The 17,772-nt window shown below is 45.0% G+C and overlaps 1 protein-coding gene across 1 annotated transcript; it reads left to right on the plus strand.

Moving 5' to 3' along the window:
• Nucleotides 1–2,545: 2,545 nt before the first annotated feature.
• On the plus strand, nt 2,546–3,582 carry LOC147727172 (DNA-directed RNA polymerase III subunit RPC10). The gene has a single exon (XM_086963064.1). The coding sequence runs from the start codon at nt 3,145–3,147 to the stop codon at nt 3,469–3,471; it is 327 nt and encodes a 108-aa protein (XP_086819190.1). The 5' UTR covers nt 2,546–3,144; the 3' UTR covers nt 3,472–3,582.
• Nucleotides 3,583–17,772: the final 14,190 nt, after the last annotated feature.

A 17,772-nucleotide genomic window follows, 5' to 3' on the forward strand; every position in this document is an offset into this window, starting at 1 on the left:
AGGCCCAGCGCTTTGTTGCCTAGTAGGTGTGTTTCCTGTAATAATAGGACTTCTACTTTCTCTCTCTTGCCCATCCTTAACACAGCACCTCTCTTAATCTTGTCAAGCATACCCCGCACATTCCAGCTCATCACTTTCATCAAGGCTTTAGTAGGCGTCCTTTCAGCATTTTCAGCCCCCATCCCAGCGTAAACGCAATAACGTATGCAGTAGTGGTTACATTGGGCCTGGGCACCCCAATAGCATTGTTCGAGAAATCCATGTGCAAAACAACTCCCTCCCCCCCACCCTTCATAAATTAATCCAAAGGACACTTCTTTGAGACAATCACAGCTACTCAATGATCAATTAAAAAAGTAGGTGCTGGAGTCCAGGATTTCTCTCATAAGCGAGCCACCTGTGATGCCAAATGCTGGGGTTTCCAAAACACAAGGAAGCCTGATGCTGATTGAAGGTCACGTCTCTTTCTTCCGTCACCTAAAAAATCCTTTCTCTTATTCTTGCAGGATCTTTTTCACCCATACTTTCACAATTTGTCATTCATTTCCTATCTTTCTGCTCCTGCTCCCTTTTCCCTTTTCTCCTTTTGGATTTCTTGGTCTCTGTTGAAGTATGAAGATAAAAATAAGTCATGGTCACTAGAAATATATGCTGTTGACCAACACTTGCAACCACTATTACAATTTAAGTTGCAGCTGGTACCTCAAACCTTATTTTACTACTATGAACTTCCTAATACCTTTCTAGAGACTCTTCCCTCCAACATCTCTCCTTTTGCTCATCCCAAACCTCATCTAGTACTATGATCTCCCAAATAACACTTTCTAGACCCTTCCCTCCTCTAGCCCTCCACTATCCTTTTCAAACCAAGTAACAGACTTACATGCCCACTGCTCAAATTAACTCATATTTCCCTACTCTAATACACCACCAAAACTTTTTGGGTTCCGGAGTAGCGTGCTACTCACGAAAAGCGATTTGACGCATCTTCAAGGGTAGGTACCCTTGTATAAATATAATTACAATATGCCTGCGCGAACTGTGAGCTCTGAGCTGCCCTATAAGAAGGGAGTGCGACCGAACCACTTGAAAAGTGCAGTTTTGTCAGAAGCATTTCAACAGACGCATCTCAACTATCCTGCCTCTCTTGCTCATCAGCATTTTCAGAAGTTTGTATGAACAGTACATGTTTAATTGTGATAAACTCTTGTAATGATCTTCTAGACTTCTTTTCTTGGTAAAAGGTGTATTAAATACAGCACAGCAAAATACATTTGTCCATCTGTGGCTCAAGGTGCAACTGCAGCCCAGATGGAAACTACAAACTGAAGCTCAAAGAAGAACATGGGACACAGTATAAAAATATACCATGTGCATGCCATGCAATCCCAAGCATTAGATCATGTTTGTTAAAGAGATAGCTACACAAGAAAAGTATAGAAATGTAACAACTCCTTTACGCAGAGCAGCAGATAGAGCGTCTTGATATGACACCATTTAAAATCCTCAAATTGTGTAGTCACTGAAACTTGCGATTTGTCATGCTTGTGTAAACCCTTTGTGTGATTCGGACGGCCTCCGGCCGGCCGACGTCACGGTGGGCGTTTGCTGGCGACGGCCAGGGGCCGTCCGAATCCCCCCCACTCAATAAAACCCCCACACAGGGCGAAAATGTGCGCAGCGCAGTAGGGGTTAAGTCATTGAGCTATGCACCCCAGCTTGTTAGACAATTTTACAAGTGGGAGAAGGGCACAGAGCACATGTAAATAAATATGAGGTTGTTACATTTCCAATTTCGTTTGTCAAGATTGCTTAAAATACACCAGAGCTGCTGACTAACTGGGGAACCAGATTCCAGACTCGGCGTTGGCTTAACATCTTGTGAATCTGGGTAAATCACCTTATCACCTAATCGCCCAGTGCATAGAATAGATAATTAAATGTGTCCTTGAGTATTGGAACTAGTGCTCAATCAAAGCACAACAATACCTTCAGGGCTACTTTGCAGTATATAAATCAGCAAAAGAATACATAAATATATATAAATAAATAATATATATATATATATATATAAATAAATAATATATATATATATATATATATATATATATATATATATATATATATATATATATATGTGTCCACATACATATGAACACAGCACTCAACCAAAGATGTACGTCAAAACCTGATCCACGGATTTAAATCGCTTTATTAGACAAATATGCCTGCTGCAACACAAATTCCATTTTTTTCCCCGCTCCGCTTGGAGCCTTCATCACGTGAGAAATGAATGAGTGTGTAGTCAAGTAAAAGTTGTGAACTAAAATCTTTTCATACTTACCAGGAGAATAAATTCTGCGCAGACCACATTTATAAGATGGTCTGCCCACAAAACTCCATTTACTGCCTGCTTGAAGCTGTCCCTGCCCCAATTAATATTGGGCTAGAGAATCCTCCCAAAAAATCTGGCAACACTGCTTCCGGGTGAAGGAGCGCTCGATGGTAGCAGAGCAGGCAGCCGCGAACACTGCTTCCGGGTGAAGGACGCGCTGATGGTAGTAGAACAGGCAGCTACGAACGCTGCTCCCGGGTGAAGGACGCGCTGGATGGTAGCTGCGCTCAGTGTTCCTTGTGCTTCGTGTTCCGCTCTCCCCAAGCGATAAGGAGTGGCTGAGAGCTTGTGACAGCAGCCAGCCACCAACCGTAATCGTATGGTAACGAGAAGCGCTGCAGAACTCGTGACAGCAGCCATAAACCAGCACTAAGCGTATAGCAATGAGGAGTCGCTGAGAGCTGGGAGCCTGTCATCACAGCCTGCAGACAGTAGCAATTGAATGACTGACTAGCTCTGCGAAGGAAGGTGGGATCCTCTTTCTTTGACACTTCTAAGTCCATACGGCCACGAGAGCCTAATTTACGTGGTCCGGTGTAATGTGTCAATTTTCTGCATTTTTCTATGAGCGAGCTACCTTATCCAATATGGCTACCGATTTTGCACATGTTATTTGAACTGTACACGTAGTACTTCTCCTGGGCTCGATTCGTTAATTTCTTCGCAGCAGTTTTAACTGCGTATGCTGACCAAGAAGCGTGTACCCTCAAACAGAAGCCCACCCCTTCCGTTTTTGGTGAGCCGTAACCATGCTGCTGTTTTGTCCCACTTGTGGAAACGTGTTGATCGTAGAGGAGGGGCAGAAGTGTTATCGATTCGCTTGCAACACGTGCCCTTACGTACACAACGTCATTCGGAAGGTCACCAGTAGAAAATATCCGAAACTTAAAGAGGTCGATGATGTGTTGGGAGGAGCTGCAGCCTGGGAGAATGTTGATTCCACTGCAGAGACATGTCCTAAATGTGAGCACCCACGAGCCTATTTTATGCAGCTTCAGACCCGATCAGCTGATGAACCCATGACCACATTCTACAAGTGCTGCAATGCACAATGTGGACACCAGTGGAGAGATTGAAATTACTTTTTGTTTGCTATGAGATAGTTGCGTTAAGTGAAGCTGTTCATAGTTTGTTCTTGACATGCCAAATCATTTAATAAAAATTGTTTAGTTTGTGTCATTGAGAAATTTCTGTTTATTGATATCATTGGCTCCCTAAGTTGTGTAGTCAGGACAAATGGTACGTGTGCACCTTGTTCAGTGAAGGGGACAGGCAGTGCTTTAAATGAAAAATATAAGTGCAGGTACTCATTAAATTGGGCGAGGGGTGTGGCTATTGGGCGGGGTAAGAGGCGGGGCGAGACATGAGGATATAAAGACACTTCTATTGAGCATTTATTTTGACCTTCAACCAGTGCTTTAAATAGGCCGGTACTGAGTACCGGCACTTCTTATTTTTACAGATCTGAGTACCGGCACTTCTCCACTGCCAAGTAGAGTATTGGTACCCATGAAGGTAAGGTTACTGAGGCTGGTGCTGCTAAGCTGGAGGGTATCGTAGTGGATCAGATCTGTGCAGCATTCTAACATCCAAAGTGCCTCCCTAGCTCTTAGCTGAGTCACTGCTGAATCATTCAGCAGCGGCTCATTTGCCTTATGCAAGGGATGCCCGGGTGTTGAAAATTTAACCGTCCTGCTGTGTTTGATAGAGCAGGCCTATTCAGGCCTTACTTTGTCAATCACAGTCACACTGTCCTTGTTGTGAAATAACACAGGATAACCTAAACTGAGCCTTTTTTGAGAGTATCTGTGCATGCATGTGGAGCTCGGACAGGAAGTGAATCTGACACTTTCAGGAGGTTGTTTCAAAGAAATATGTGGAATGCTTTTGTGTGTGCATGTCTGCTTGTTTCTGTGTGAATGTGTGTGTGCTCTCTAGAATATATAGGTATTGTGCCACATGCAACCAAGTAAGAACAGTATGATAGTAAGAAGCTGCAAATATTGCAAAAGAAAGATTAACATATCGTGTTTGGCCTCCATTTTGTGTAATGAGTTAAGGCATTTTGTTATATTGAAACATTACTCACATGTTTTGATATGTCCTGCAACTGGTGTAGAACCTATTATTAATGCTGCTATTCTAAAGTCTCTCTTGTTCTGAGGCACACTTAATTTTAGCCTGAATAGTGCTGTTGATGGTTTGCATAAATTTAACCCCTTCGATGCTTGTGTTCCGTCATCAGTCACGGTTGGGCTGTGCTGATGACGGAATGGTTCCGTCACAAACACACACATTTCAATGAGGGGCAGCACAGGAGGGGAATTCTATTAGCAGTGATGAGGTTAAATGCTCCTTCTATTATGATTTAGGGCCTGTTCCAGCAGATCTTCACACCACCCTCTATTAGCATATCCAGATGTTAATCTGCAGATATGGGAAGCTTAAAACTATTAAAGGAAGTGTAAGGGCAAAATGAATACTCAATAGCCGTGTCTATCACCATGTTTCGCCTCGCCTCTAGCCACGCCCCTAGCCATGCCTCTAGCTCAATTAAATGAGTACCTGCACTTATTTTTCCCAATTCAAAGAACTGACCTTGATTGTGGTCTCAAACATTGCATGTGTGCAAATTACCAGCTACATATGCTAATAAAGGTTGGCGTTAAGACTTGCTGGGAACAAGCCCTAAATCATAATGGAAGGAGTTTCTAAACTCTGATTGCAGCTAAGCCATCTACAGTACTTTAAGCACTTTCAGGCTAAAAATCAGTGTCCCCTAGGACGAAAGAGAGTCCAACGCAGCATCATTAATAATGAGTATGTTGGACTGAGTTCTACACCAGTTGCCAGACATACCAAATAATATAAACAAAATGTGTTAACTCAGTGTAGAAAATGAAGGGCAAACACAAAACGTTAATTTTTCTTTGTTTTGTAATATTTGCAGCTTCCAAATGTCATACTCTTCCTACTTGCTTGCCTTAAGTGAAATTCTTATATCTTTTGGAGTGCATTCACAAACAACAGAAACAAGGATTTTGCACATTTCTTTTCAAAGATCCCCTGAGTGTTCAGATTCCTTTTCTCTCTGATCTGGTTTCTCTCTCAACCCCAAACATACACACAATCAGGCAAACACACACACAAGCAGAGAAATACTCACACAAAAGGATCACTTTGGATTATTCCTGAGTTACTGAGCAGCCACAGTGCAAATGTGATTGACAGAGCAGGGCCTGTATGGGACCCAGGCTGTCACACAGCAGGATGGTGAAATTCCAAACACCTGGACATCCCTTGCATAATGCAAATGTGCCGCTGCTGAATGGTTCAGTAGTGGCTCAGCTAAGGGTCAGAGAGGCGATTTGGCTGTCACAGTGCTGTACAGATAGGGTCTACTCTGACAGCCTCGAGCTCAGCAGCACCAGCAGCAATGAGCTTAGATTTTGTGAGTACCGGTACTCTCCTTAGCAGTGGAGAAGTGCCGGTACTCAGCTCGATAAAAATGGAAAGTGCCAGTACTCAGTACGGGTGAGTACTGGCCTATTTAAAGGACTGGGGCAGGAACAAATACATTTCTTAACATATTGTATAAACAAGGGGGTGTATCACCTGTTTATATCGACCTTACACCTAGGGTGACAACCCGTCCATAAATTTCACAGACCGCCCGTAATTTGGATCTCACGTCCGTTGTCTGTGATGATCCCTTTTACGGATGCCTTTAGTCCGTGATTTTGGCTTTTGGGGAACAGCACTGTTCCCTGTGAGAATCCAGTTCATCAAACTAAGGTGGTGAAAAAAGTTAAAAAAAGGGTTATAGTTCTTTCACGGTCTCATCATTTTAGAACTGATGCATTTTCAAGATTATATTCAACAAAGCCATGGTTGCTGATTTTCTATGTTATGCAACTAGCAACCATTTACAAAGCCTATAGTTTAGGCTTGTTGTAGGTGTAACATTACTTGCTATATTATATATCTGAATGCCATGACAGAAGCAGCAAAATACCAGTCAGGTGGCACACTTTGGTAAGCACAGATTTTTAGTTTTAGTGTTTTAAAGCCCTGGAAATAACACCATGTGACAATCACCTCACGTCATTGCACTATGCATCATGCATTACTCATGACTTCTGAGGTTTCAGATTGACTATGTGCAGGGGCATCTTGAACCCCTCCCTTTGCTTTAGGAACTACAGCGAAGGGTGAGTTCCTGATGGGTTTCTTCTGTCTGCAACTCTGCAGACGAAGATTTAGCTCATAATTTATGTGAAAAGTTGCGTGAGAGAGGAAGGCAAGGGATGGCTGGATGCATTGGTGATTGGGTGAATGGATGGATAACGAGAAAGGATAGGTGGATGGATGAGTGAAATTATGGCTGGATTTATGAATTGATAAGTGAAAGGGTCAATGGATGGACAGATCAGTGAAAGTGTGGATGTAAGGATGGATGAGTGAGTGAAAGGGAGGCTACATGGGCAACAGGTTGGATAGATGAGTGAAGGAGTTAAAGGGTTGATGGATGAGCGAAAAGATGGATGTAGGTTTGAAAGGATGGATGGGTGATAGGGTCAATGGATGGATTCATGAGTGGATCAGTAGATGGATGGATGTGTGAAAGGGTCGATGGAGAGAGAAAGGGAGGGTGGATGACTGAAAGGGTGAATTTGTGGAAGGATGAGTGACTGGGTGGATTGATGAAAGGGAAAATGGCTGGATTGATGAGTAGATGATGGGTGGAAGAGTGGATGGATGAGTGTGCAGATAGGGTGAATCGGTGATGGATGGATGAGTGAAAGGATGAGTGAAGTGATGAATGGAAGGATACATAATGGATAGATTTGCAAATGATTGGATATGGATTAGCTGTATCTTATGCGTGCCACTTTACATCTCACAATGTCTATCCAAGCAGATCTTCCCGACCATTTCTCTCACCAAACATGCCTGCTCAAGACCATGAATTGAAAAAATATCAGACTGGAGAGCCCAGTGCTGTAACCATAGATTATCATCATATGAAATACCATTAAAAAAACCTGCTCAGTTGATCAAAGCTGTGTGCATACTGAAAAAACGTAAAGTACACAATTGTTTCAACCTAATATTAACTTCTTTTGACTTGTGCTTAAGTGGTTGTCTATTTACTTACTTACATACTATTGCGCAAACTCAGATGAGTCTGTAAAACATACCGTTTGTCCAGAATTTGTGTTCTGAATTTTGACCTAGTTCCTGAATTTTTGTCCTGAATTTTTACACTCACCGTCCTGAATTTGCACCCATGCAAGTTGGTCACCCTACTTGCACCTCCAAAACAAATGTTTAATGAAGCGGATGTTAACGTGAATTTTGATATGTATACATTTCTGCCTGCTTTTTTAACGGTACAATATATCTTGCTTATTGGAACATAGTTTAGGTTTTAATTAACTAAACGGTATATTTTTGGAATTTGAAAAATGCGCATGGCAACAAGGAGACTGAGAGCAATCGTATGGTGCTTTGCTGATTACTCGATTCCTGAGGAGGAGCGCAGAGGAAAAACAAACTGACTACGCCAGCAGATGCCCTGCGCCCGCACCACCTCAGTAGATTATGGATGACCGAAGCGAGATGGCGCTATCTGGTTAGTGTCCTCTTGTTTTCCTATCTTAGTTATAATTCTAGGTAATAAGGGGTGAGGTGATCTTTCTTCAACTGTGGACTCAGGGAGGTGCGATTCCTCTCCTGTAGCTGTGCCTCGCCCTATGTTCACAGAGGAGTTTTTGCAATCTATTTCTATGCCTCTAAACTTCTTTAGTGGATCCCCACCGAAACCAGAAGGACGGTCACACAGGCCCTTGCCAGCTGCAGGCTGGACTACGGCAACGCCCTCTATGCAGGAACCATGGCCAAACTCCAAAAAAGACTCTAAAGCATACAGAACGCCTTCTTATGCCTCATCCTCGCCACATCACGGCCCACCTGAAGGACCTACACTGGTTCCCAGTGAAGAAGAGGATCACCTTCAAGCTCCTCACCCACTCCCACAAAACACTACACAACACCGGACAAGCATACATCAACAAGTGTCTCACCTTCTACACCCTGAACTGCCATCTGCGATCCGCTTACCTCGCCACCGTCCCACACATCCACAGAACCTCCACCAGCGGCAGATATTTCCCATACCTTGCGGCCAAGACATGGAACACCCTCCCCACACAGCTGCTACGGACCCAAGACCTGCTGACCTTCAGGAGAGTCCTCAAGACTTGGCTGTTCAAGCAGTAGCTGCTCCCCCCACCCCCGCTCAGCGCCTTGAGACCCTCACTGGTAATTAGTGCTCTCTACAAATGATTGATTGATTGGCTAACCCAGCACACTAGTGGTATACCTAGGAGGGGGGTTTCTCTTGCAAGTCAAAATATAATGGCCAGGAGGGCAGAATGGTTGGGGATCTCGCCTAAATCACTAGAGCGGGACTGCGTGAATAATACATTTCAATAATTGTTTAGCTCTAAGCTCCATATTGGCTCAATTGCAGGTAGTCCCTCCAAAAGGCACTCAGATTATAGCCCTTCCACTACATCATTTCTACAAGCCTCCACTAGGGCTGGCCCCAGAGTTTAGGGCGCACCCAAGGGGATTCAGAGCATGGACTGCCACCAAAAGTGAGTTAGAGTTACACTGCGAAAATAGATTCGCCCGACTCTCTGATTTGGAGCAATGCGACTGACTACATCACCAGCCTACTATGGGGCAGATGCAAAAAGAACAATTGATGGACAGAATGCAGAATAATGTCATACATTCACCCCAGTACAGAGATCTGGGCCTAAATCCATCGTTTTTTTGCTCACCATGCCATTCCAGTTTGGACCCAGCCATATGCAAATCAGTCTTGACCCTGCGCCCAATGGGAATAGTCTAGCCCAAACTGCCAGGCCAGGTCCTCCCTGGACTGGAGACAAGCATCCTAGGACCGGTTTCGGGCTTTCAGCCCTCATCAGCCAGGATAGCTTGACTCTAGTGGCATGGAGCGCACGGGACTCACGTCTGAGGCAGGGCATTTCTGGCAGACAAACATTAATTTCCCCCTCAAAAGCTATCAACAGCTAGGTGAGGCAGGAAAATGTATATAAACTGAAGATAGCGTCATGGAATGTGGCAGGGATTAAAAGAAAACTGGCCGATGTACACTGGAATAAGATCTGGCAGGGTCAGGTTATCACCTGCTTACAGGAGACTTGGGCCACAGAATCGACTTTTATAAATGGGTATTGCTCATATCAGACTATGGCATCTCGGGCAGGGCAAAGGGGGGCCTTTTAACCTTGATCCCCCAATACAGCTTCAATAGAAATAAAGAAGTTTGTAGGGGAAAGCCCCTATTTCCATCTTCTAATTTGTGAGTTCCCTGGCATAGAGACTGGGCTGATAATTATCATAAAAACTACTTTGGGAGTAACATGCACCTAGTGGTCGATGAGGTCAATAAGGCAGTTGACCAGGCCTTAAAGGTAAGAAAGAAGAATGAGCCTCTAAATATTTTCTGGATGGGGGACTTCAATATATGTCCTTGTAAATTTACTCAAGATCCAGTCTGTGGACTAGAGGACACAAGGGTAACCCGGCCTATCATTTCTCCCATAGTACATATGGAATGAGCTTGAACCAGACCCTATTTCTGAGAAATATGGTAATAATTAGCGAACTCCCTTCTTTGTCAGATCTCCCCCAAAATACCTTTTGGCGAGACACGCAGGAATCAGTAATTGATTTTATATTGATTTCCATTCCCCTTAGCCATAGATGGAGATATTTAGACACACAATTAAAGATTTGCTAACATTTGTGACAAGAATTTTCAATTCTATTAAGGACAGGAGGCGAAGATTATGCTTTCTCATTTCTTTACTGAAAAGCACAGCAGCCAATCAGAACACAGTAAAGAAAACATGAACTACACTACACATGAATACCCTGGGCAACCATAGAGAGTACATGGTATAAAAGGTGTCATAGAGGACATTACTTCCTCTTTCTTTGTCCATAAAACAGTTCAACAACAAAAGGTCAAAGTCCCAACTGCAACAAGGGTCCATGAAGAACATCACAATAAAACCGACCACTGGAAGGCAGAAGCGAAGAAGCGGCAGCTGAAGATCCTCCGGGGCGAACCACAGTCCTCAGGTAACGGAGAACGCGCAGCAGGAACCTTATTTAGGATCAGAGCCTGAAAAGCAAAATTGAGTCGTAATATACCATACCCAAAATGGAGTAAAAGCATACAAAATACCAAATATAGGGGGGGGGGGGTGAAAAATACTGCAAAGAACATCATGAACAGCACAGTACAATTGCATATAAAGCAAAAGGTATTCAACAATAGAAATGCAGGCATAGAACCAGGGTGGGATAATCTTCGCCTCCTGTCCTTAATAGAATTGAAAATTCTTGTCACAAATGTTAGCACATTTTTAATTCTATGGCAGGACGGAGGCTCCGATTATGCTTGTTCAAAGCTTAGCCACCACAACTGAAGCAATATCAACAATAGGTTTGAAATAGAAGGTCTTAAACACAGAATCAGAAGACCAATCAGCGGCCTTCATGATGTCATGCAGACTGACACTCATAGAAAAAGCTTTAGAAGCCATAGCCCCTCGTGCAGAATGCACACCAAAGAGGGCAGCATCAATGCCAACTTCCAGCTTCAGCCAACGTACCCATCTCGCTAAAGTAGCAGGGGTCACAGGTTTGAAAGGCTTTTGCAAAGCAATCAACAATTGACCATGTAAATCTTGTCTAAAAGGTGCCGTACTTACCTCATAATCTTTAATGCACTGAACCACACACAGTTGTAGATTATGTGGAAAAGCAGGATAAGTCACAGAAGACGTATTACATTTAGTGCGTCTGGATAGAACAAAAGTAACACCCTCAGGTGAGAACGTACGACCAGCAAGGTCCAAAACCCGCTTGCAGGAAACCAAACACAGTAACATAGTCAACTTAGCTGAAAGTTGTTTGCGTGTCAACAAAGAGTTGGAAGGCCAGGATTCCAAGAAACGCAAAACAACAGACACATCCCATAAAGCCACATATTTAGGACAAGGAGGTTTTACCATCCGAATACCTCTGAGCAACTTAGAAATCAAGGGATGCTCACCCGCAGGTTTGCCATCGATAGAAACATGCCCAGCTGAGATGGCAGAACGAAAATTATTGACAGTTCTGTAAGCCAGACCAGACGAAGACATGGAGGCTAGAAAATTGATAATCAAAGCGACATCCACTGAAGCGGGATCCACCTCCCGTTGTGAACACCAATCACACCACCGTTTCCAAGATGACGCATAATGTTTGTGTGTGTTGGGGGCCCAAGCTTCACCGATAAATCTGGCAGCGTCGCTAGATAGGCCCGGGATTTGCTAGCGTCCCCCGAAATTCTCCACACCACCAGATGGAGTTGACCCGATAGGACAAGGGGATGTGGTTCGAGCAGAGGGTCCAGCAACAGGTTCCACCTGTGGGGAAGAAGGAGCGGCGTCGAGCAGCTCATCTCCAGAAGAATCGGGAACCAAGCCTGAGCCCTCCAAAGAGGAGTGATCAGAACGAGTTCCGATTGAAAGTGTTTCGTGCGGGCCAGGACCCTGGGAATCATCATAAAAGGGGGAACGGCGTAACACAGGAGAGGAGGCCATGCCTGGAGAAAAGCATCATTGGCTGTAAAACTGGGGAAGTTGTCTGTTAAGGCGAGAGGCAAACAGATCGACGTGACAACGTCGCCAAATCTGGGACAGCGCCCGAAATGCGCGAGGGTGAAGCCTCCAATCGCTGAAATCCCTCAGATGATGAGAATTCCAATTGGTTATTCGATTGTCGCGACCCGGAAGATATTCTGCAATAACAGTGATCTGCCGTTGGAGACAAAGATGCCAAAAGTCTTTCGCAATTTCTGCCAGAAGTTTGGACCTGGTCCTCCCCAGCTTGTTGACATACCGAACCGCTGAGACATTGTCCATGCGGAGGAGTATGCAACAATTTGTTGCTTTCGGGGCCAGGCAACGAATCGCAAAGGAGCCCACTAGGAGCTCCAAGAAATTGATGTGAAGAGACAATTCTTCCTGGGACCAAGGGCCCCCCGTCGCAACTGGGCCGCACCGGACTCCCCAACCCCACCGACTGGCATCCGATTCTATCACTACATCTGGGGTTTTCCCGAACAGCGCCAGGCCGTTCCACGATTCCATGTGCTCCAGCCACCATAGCATCTCCCAACGTGCATCCTCCGACAGAGGAATGTGATCTGAATAACGAAGACCCCTCTGGAGATGCTTGATCTTGAGACGCTGAAGCGCACGATAAAGCAAGGGACCTGGGAAGATCACTTGGATCGAAGAGGACAGCAGACCTACAATGCGAGCCACCGATCTCAATGACACACTCTGTCTGGACAAAACCAACCTTAATTCTCTCTTGATGGATCTGATTTTCTGACCGGGCAAGAGGAGATGACAGGAGACTGAATCGATCCGAAAACCGAGGAAGTTCATCGACTGAGAGGGAATGAAGGCAGACTTTTGAGGATTCACGAGAAACCCTAGTGATTGTAACAGATCTATTGACCAATTCAAATGAGTCTGCAAGAGAAGAGGGCATTGCGCCACGATGAGAATATCGTCGAGATACATGATCAGTCGAACCCCGCGGGCTCGCAAGGACTCCATCACCGGGCGCAGAAGCTTCGTGAAGCACCACGGAGCTGATGAGAGGCCGAACGGGAGAACAGTGTAATTCCCGAGCCACTGGAATTGGAGGAAGCTTCGATGAGGGCCGTGAATCGGAACCGACAGATAAGCATCTTTCAGGTCGAGACTGACCATCCAGTCTCCTTCCTGAAGAAGGTCCCTCAGAAGATGGATACCCTCCATCTTGATATGACGGTAAACTACTCCGCCGTTGAAATCTTTTAGATTGAGGACCAAACGTGATCCGCCTCCCTTTTTCTTCACCAGAAAAACATTGCTGACGAAGCCCTGAGGGAGAAGAGAAGTGGGAACGATGCCCCTTTGGCCAGAAGAGACTCGATTTCCGAAATTAACTCCTGATCTCGTTGGGGAAAAAAAAGGGGAAGAGGCAGGTGGGGTTGGTGAGGGTGACTGTAAAATTCTATTCTGTAACCCTGCACCGTCTCCAACACCCAGGCATCGCTCGAGATCAATTGCCAATTGGGGAGAAAAAAACATAACCTGCCTCCCAAGACCACCTCTGAGGCTAAGATCAAACTCACCTGAGTTAGAGGAGTCATGACGCCCTCCTTGGTTTCCACCGTATCCGCCTCTCTGGAACTGCCCTTTGCGGGAGGGATAGAAGGAGGACATGTTGGAATTGTAGGAATCTTGTCCACCACCTTTCTAGGACTGGAAACCACGTTGATTCTGTTGGTTGGACCCAAGGGCGAACAAGCATCCCCGTCGTCCGGCCCTTCCAAAAACTGGGTGAAAAGACCGTTGCAGGGACGATTGAGCTTAGTCAAGCCCACTGTAGGTTGCTACAAATTTGTTTAATTCCTTGAGGAATGGATGCCCAAACAACAAACCCTGGGCTAGGGAACCAGACTCAGAAGAGGGAAAATCCGTGAGCTTTGGATCCAGTTTAAGAAGGATAGAGCGTCGACGCTCACATGAATTAGCGCAATTCGCGTTGCCCAACAGACATATGGCTCTCTGGGACCAACCTACCAACTCATCAGGATCAATGGCAGCTCCAGATTCTTTGGCCCGAAAACCCAAATCAAGGATCTTTGTCAGGGGACCCAGAAGATCTAACATTTTATCTTGACAGGACCGCCAGGCCCTGTCCAAACCTTTCTTGGGATCCTTAGAATATTTCTTCAGATAAGTCACCATGGTGGGATCCACCTCTGGAGTATCAGCCAATTTATCAGAGAGATCAGGACACGGACATTCCGATCGCAATCGGGCCAGTACATCTTTCTCAAAGGGTTGGCGAATATGAGTTTGCACATAGTCCGCCACCTCAGGAGATGGATGACAAGAAGAGGAATTTGGATGGATAATGTCGGAAGGATCAAAAGTCAGCAACTGGGGAGTGGAATGAGCGTCTAAAAAATGTTCTTTACGAGCCTTCTTCGAAGGAGGAGGAACCACAGGACCAGAGGATGAAGAATCAGAAGAGGAAGTCCCATCATCAGAAGGAGAGATAGGGGACGAGCGTATAGATTTGGAGGACTTTTTGAAAAATCTGAATCCCAAAATCCGAATGATGCGGATTCTTGGGAGATTTTTTAGAGCGCCCTGAAGACTTAGGCAACCAACCTTGTTGCGTGGCATATTCTGACAGATGACGCTTCAACGGGGCAATGGCGTGGAACAACGCCTAGACTCAACAAGTCGTTGTCCACCTAGCCAGAGGGCTCTTCTTCATCATAATAATAACCTTCCTCTTCATAATAATCTCCCATGTTGACAACTGAAAGTTGTAAATACGCCCACTTGAGGAAGAGTACAATATCAACAGCCAAGGGCCAAATCAGGGGGAGTGGAACCCCAGAGCAAGCCACACAAAAAATGCAGAACAGAACCCAACTGCACAATACACAATTTAAAAGTGGAGTGAGGGCTTGCTGCAACAAAGCCACTCTAGCCAAAGCCTATGCGCGATTTTACTACCCCAATAGTCTTTTCTATGAGGGCGGAGGCAACAGGCTGACAGGCTGTGGGCACAAGCTGAGGCGAGCGCAATTATCTGAAGAATGCTCCGTGAAGCACACAGAGCGAAAAGTAAACAAAGACTGTCGCGCATGTGTGCTGACAGCCACCTACAGCTGTAGAGGGACGCGCGAGCGTCACGCGCAGTCCCCAGCCTCCCAACTCCCGCTCCACAAAGAAATACAGGCGCGGACACCGTGCGCCTGCAACCGGGGAGGTGTCACACGCTCCCCCTCACCGACGGGTGAAAACAATACCAATAGACAACACGCGACGGGCCGAAGACCCAAGATAAGGCAAGCCACAAAAGGCAGACGAATCAACGGAGCGGCTTACAGCAGGTGAAGCGCTGAAAGGCAACAATACAATACACACAATGCAAATTTCAATAATGAAAGAATGTGCACTTAACTGGCTGCGGAGTAGCAAAGAAAGAGGAAGTAATGTACTCTATGATACCTTTTATACCATGTACTCTCTATAGTTGCCCAGGGTATTCATGGGTAGTGTAGTTCATGTTTTCTTTACTGTGTTCTGATTGGCTGCTTTGCATTTCAGTAAAGAAATGAGAAGGCATAATCGGAGCCTCCGTCCTGCCATAGAATTCATGACCTACAGCGATCATGCGATTTTAACATGTGAGATCCCCCATATTTTTAAGGAAGCAATCAACCAACCGGAATTAGACCTCCCACTACTGTCCATGCAGAATAGCTACCAACTACGATGGGCCGAGATAGTCAAGCTTAATCTTATCCCTGAACTAATAAGGATCACCTATGACAACATCGTATGTTGTCTGGACCTAGGTAATTCCCCCTCAGCCTTGGTATCATCCTTTACAGAACTTTTAGGACAAATAAAAGTGGTACTTACTCGAAATAAAAAAGATAAATCCGCTAAGACTAAGGGATGGTTCGACTCACCCTGTTCGAAAACGCGGAAGGCACTCCTGACAGCCAAACCTAGGAACTGCTCCGCAATTGCTTTATTGCGAAGAGAATGTAAATGTGCTAGAAGGAAAAGGGAGAGGACCATGAGGGAGGAGTCCTGCTTCAAACTTGAACAGGCTTCAATCACGGGCAGTAGTAAAGATTTTTGGGAGGAAATTAATGCCACTTATTTTAAAACTCAAATGGACCCTACCTTGGTGACTAATGCTGGAGAGGATGATTGGATGGTATATTTCAGGAATATTTTTTCCCTCAGCGAGTCCTCAAGTCAATCTAACTTACGTTGGAGGAAGTAAGGAGGCGTGCAGTACTGGGAAGGCCCGGGTCCCGATAGGTCTATTTCAAGAAAATGATGATTTATGGGTCCTTCTGTGAACATTTGCCTTTAATAACATAGAAATAACGGGCCCTCCCCTCTCATGCTCAGCCAGCGTAATGGTCCTGATTTATAAAAAGGTGAAAAAGCGAAACTCATGGGATGCCTCCTTCTTGCGAGATTGGAGACATGGGAGCAGGATAGAGAAATTTTAATCCAACCACAATATGTGTTTCAGCAAGGAATGGGGACAGTAGACCAGTGCCTAAACCTTTCTTTAATCATGGACAAATACACCAGGGTGAAGAGTGGGAAAATCTATCTTGCTTTCATAGATTTATTGTCCACATTTGATTTCGTTTCCCACTCCAAGCTCTGGAGTATAATGGAAGGCATGGGGATCGACCGGGCCATAATTGATTTTATTCGCCAATTGTACTTGAACGCCACAGTATGCGTTCATTATGGGGAATGCACCCGCCACTTCAAGATCTCGAGAGGGGTAAGGCAAGGCTGCATCCTCACCCCATTTCTTTTCTTCTATTTATACTAATGGGATGGAGAGGGCACTTGGAGACACGACCTTGGATGTCCCTGTCTCGGGCTCTAAGCGGCTGCCGATTCTTGCCTACGCGGATGACGCTGTCCTGATGGCAAGAACTTGGGTAGGTTTTCAGCGTTTGATAATAGCTTACGCTGTATTTATGTCCTTGTTGGACTTAAAAGTCAACCAGTCAAAGTCATTTGTAATGGTTGCTGGGGCTGGTAAAACAGAGAAGCCACCACATTTCTATATGGATTCTGGCAAAATTGCGGTGGTTGAATCATTCCCTTATCTAGGGGTACTATTCAACCTAAAGCAAGCATGGACACAGTTGATCAAAGGAAAAGCCATGGGTATGGAGAGGAGTTTAGTGGCAATAAAAGCCTTCTCTAAAAAGTTGGGGGCAAAATCAATAATTCCGATCAAGAAAATATATTATGCTAAGGCTAAGTCGGCAGCTACTCACGGGGTAGGGATTTGGAGTATTGCACCTAGTTTTTTTTTTAATCAGTGGTTTCCCTCCCAGAATAATTTTCGAACTATGTAACTCATATGGAATTAGGCCTGTCGTACATCACTGATTTCATTAGATCACCCCCCTTCAAAACTGCTGTCTAGTGAATTTAACATCAATCGCGGTACTCGTCAAGGGTGTCCGTGCTCTCCTCTTTTATTTGCGTTATATATTGATTTATTCTTATCTAAAGTCAACACTCATGAAGATATCAAACCGATTAGATTGAGTGGAGTGGAATCAGAGCATTGGCATATGCCGATGACATTCTTGTAGTATCTGGGGATCTCCCGGTTGCTCTTTCAACGATTAGAATGTTAGC

The sequence above is a fragment of the Lissotriton vulgaris genome, chromosome 3_1, assembly GCF_964263255.1.
Source record: "Lissotriton vulgaris chromosome 3_1, aLisVul1.2, whole genome shotgun sequence".
NCBI lineage: Eukaryota > Metazoa > Chordata > Amphibia > Caudata > Salamandridae > Lissotriton > Lissotriton vulgaris.

Coding starts and splice junctions, on each gene's coding strand:
- LOC147727172 (XM_086963064.1), top strand. CDS start 3,145: ATGCTGCTGTTTTGTCCCACTTGTGGAAACGTGTTGATCGTAGAGGAG.